This window comes from Alligator sinensis, unplaced genomic scaffold, assembly GCF_000455745.1.
Source record: "Alligator sinensis unplaced genomic scaffold, ASM45574v1 scaffold933_1, whole genome shotgun sequence".
Classification (NCBI taxonomy): domain Eukaryota; kingdom Metazoa; phylum Chordata; order Crocodylia; family Alligatoridae; genus Alligator; species Alligator sinensis.
Window position 1 is genome coordinate 383,065 of NW_005842542.1, and position 2,352 is coordinate 385,416.

At 37.8% G+C, this 2,352-nt stretch overlaps 1 protein-coding gene across 1 annotated transcript in view; it reads left to right on the plus strand.

Moving 5' to 3' along the window:
* LOC102388128 (nuclear receptor coactivator 5-like) overlaps positions 1 to 2,352 on the plus strand; it is a 42,530-nt gene that overhangs the window by 1,282 nt on the left and 38,896 nt on the right. Inside the window, 1 exon segment of the mRNA XM_006031958.3 lies at positions 1,463 to 1,529. Coding sequence (XP_006032020.2) covers positions 1,463 to 1,529 — 67 coding nt within the window.

Consider the following 2,352-nt stretch of genomic DNA (forward strand, 5'->3'; position numbering starts at 1 on the left):
CTTTTGCATAAGCTTATACTTTATGATATATTCTGCAATGGTAATTGATGGATCATACTACCCACAAGTCAGGTACAGCAGGTGGGATAGTTATATGCAAGGAGAAAGAGAAGAGGTGGCCTGTTTATCTGCACTGAGCTGATACTCGGTTTCCCCTGAAATTACTGGGATGACTCTCAGATGACAGAACAAATAGCTATAAGCATCAAATCTGCCTTTTCCTTTAGGTTAGGAATATATTGTATTTACTTGAATCCAAGTCAAAGTTGTTTGTTTTTCTTCCCCACATTTAACATGGGGGAAGGGGAAATGCCCTTCACCTTGGATTTGAGTGCAAGTGGTGGTGCAGGCAGCAGCTATGGCTCTGACTCTGGCCTTGACCTGGTAATAACTCTCTTTTCCTCCCATCTCCCACAAGATGATCATGGTCTGTATCCTGGAGAGGGTGCTTCAAAATGAGCAAGAGAGCGATCTCTGGAACTTGAAGAATAGAGCTGGTCAGCCAAGAATGAGAAGAGATAACTTGAATGACAGAGGAAGAGCTGCAGTCAGGAGGAGCCCTGAGTGGGCACTGAATGTTTTTCTGAAAGAACTTGCATGCCATTTGTAAACAGCAGATCCCATCAGCCAGAGGGTCCTTTTGGGATGCTTTGGGTCTGAACTTTTATATAATTTTTAAAACTGGCAGTCAGACAGGAATTGAGGGAGGGTGAGATTGGCAAACATGCTCAGTATTTGAGAGCACTAGAATTTGGAGACAAGGTTCCTTGGGTGAATTTGATATCTTTTATTAGACCAACCCAAATGGTTGGAGAATAGTTATTAAGCAAGCTTTCGGGTTCAAAAACCCTTCGTCAGGCTCAGGAAGCTGCAGCAGTTGGTGTGCGCTCTTCCCAGGGGCTGGGCTGGGAATTTGGAGAAATTTTAGGGGAAGCTGAATATGATTTATAGATACTAATCTTAATTTTCATTGACTAACTGATGCTTGTAGTGATCAAAGCAACATTTGATAGTGCCACTATAGCTTCATTCTTGCTTAGAAGAAAATCTGACTGATATCTTTTAGATCCTATGCAACTGTGGATTATATGAGGCCCCATATTTCGCATATTTCTAAAAGACAGCTGCACAAGAAACAAGGAACTATAACTATATTTAGTTTGGACTAAACACTCAATTCAAAGCTTCAGTGACTTTTTTTTAAAGAAGAAATGGGAAAAAAATACATTGTTTTGCTTGGGATAAAAAAAATATGAATTGTAATAAGTGAAGCTGGTCCAACAATGTGAAGGGATTTATTTTAGGAATTATGAACAAACAGCATCACTGATCTCTGAAATAAGTGTTTTTAAAAATTGGCAATACAGCAATTCTTTTGAATTTACGTATGCTAGAGATGTTTTAAGAACGATCTCTCTCAACTCAGGAAAAGAAATTAATGCAATGTATTCCATTTTCCTAGGAATTAAAATGTCATCATGGGTCAAAGTTACCAGGGGTCAAGTTCAAAAGCCTGTTGTGGATAAAAGGTAAACTATACATAAACCTTTTGAAACAGAGACTTGTTGTTTATGGATACTTTTTGTACAATAAAGTTAGGATTATTTTCAAAAAGCTTAGCTGTGATAACTTCATTATTTTCAAATTAAGTACTTCAAATAATTGATTTTTTTTTTTTTTTTAAACATGAATGAAATTAGAAACACTTGTATTGATTCTAGGTGGACATAGTTCAGTGAAGAAACAGTGAACTTTTTCATTATTGCCTCAGTCCTGCAAAGACTGAATTATGTGCCAACTTCATGTACAGTGAATAATTCCATCGACAATGATGGAATTGCTTAGTGTGTAAATTTGTGCGTGGGCTTAAGATTTAAGCCTTGGTTTAACATAATTTAATGATAACTTACTCCTGTAAATACAACTGCCAGATACTGAATTTTCACTTAATAGAATCAACCACATGTTATAATCCAAGCCAGATGCTAAAAACATTGTACATTGTACATTTCCCACCATTTATAGGTATCATGTTTTAGAGTCAGCCCCTTGCCATAAGCAAAATCTTAAGCAATCACCTATGCATATAAGCTGTTTTTTCTATCAGTTAATAGAATCAGTTTGTAAAATACAGTGAAATACTGAATTGTACAGAGGACTTTGCATGGGCTTTCTGCTTTGCTAACTAGCGGTGCACCAATAAAGAATTTTTGGACCAGTACCGATGGCCAATTATTAATGAGCCATATCGACCAGTACCAATCCAGTTATTGATATGCATCCTGGCAGCTTGCAGAGCAGCATCCAGCTGGTAAGCCTGTTGCAGGAGGAGGGAAGGGGTGGGGTGGGGTG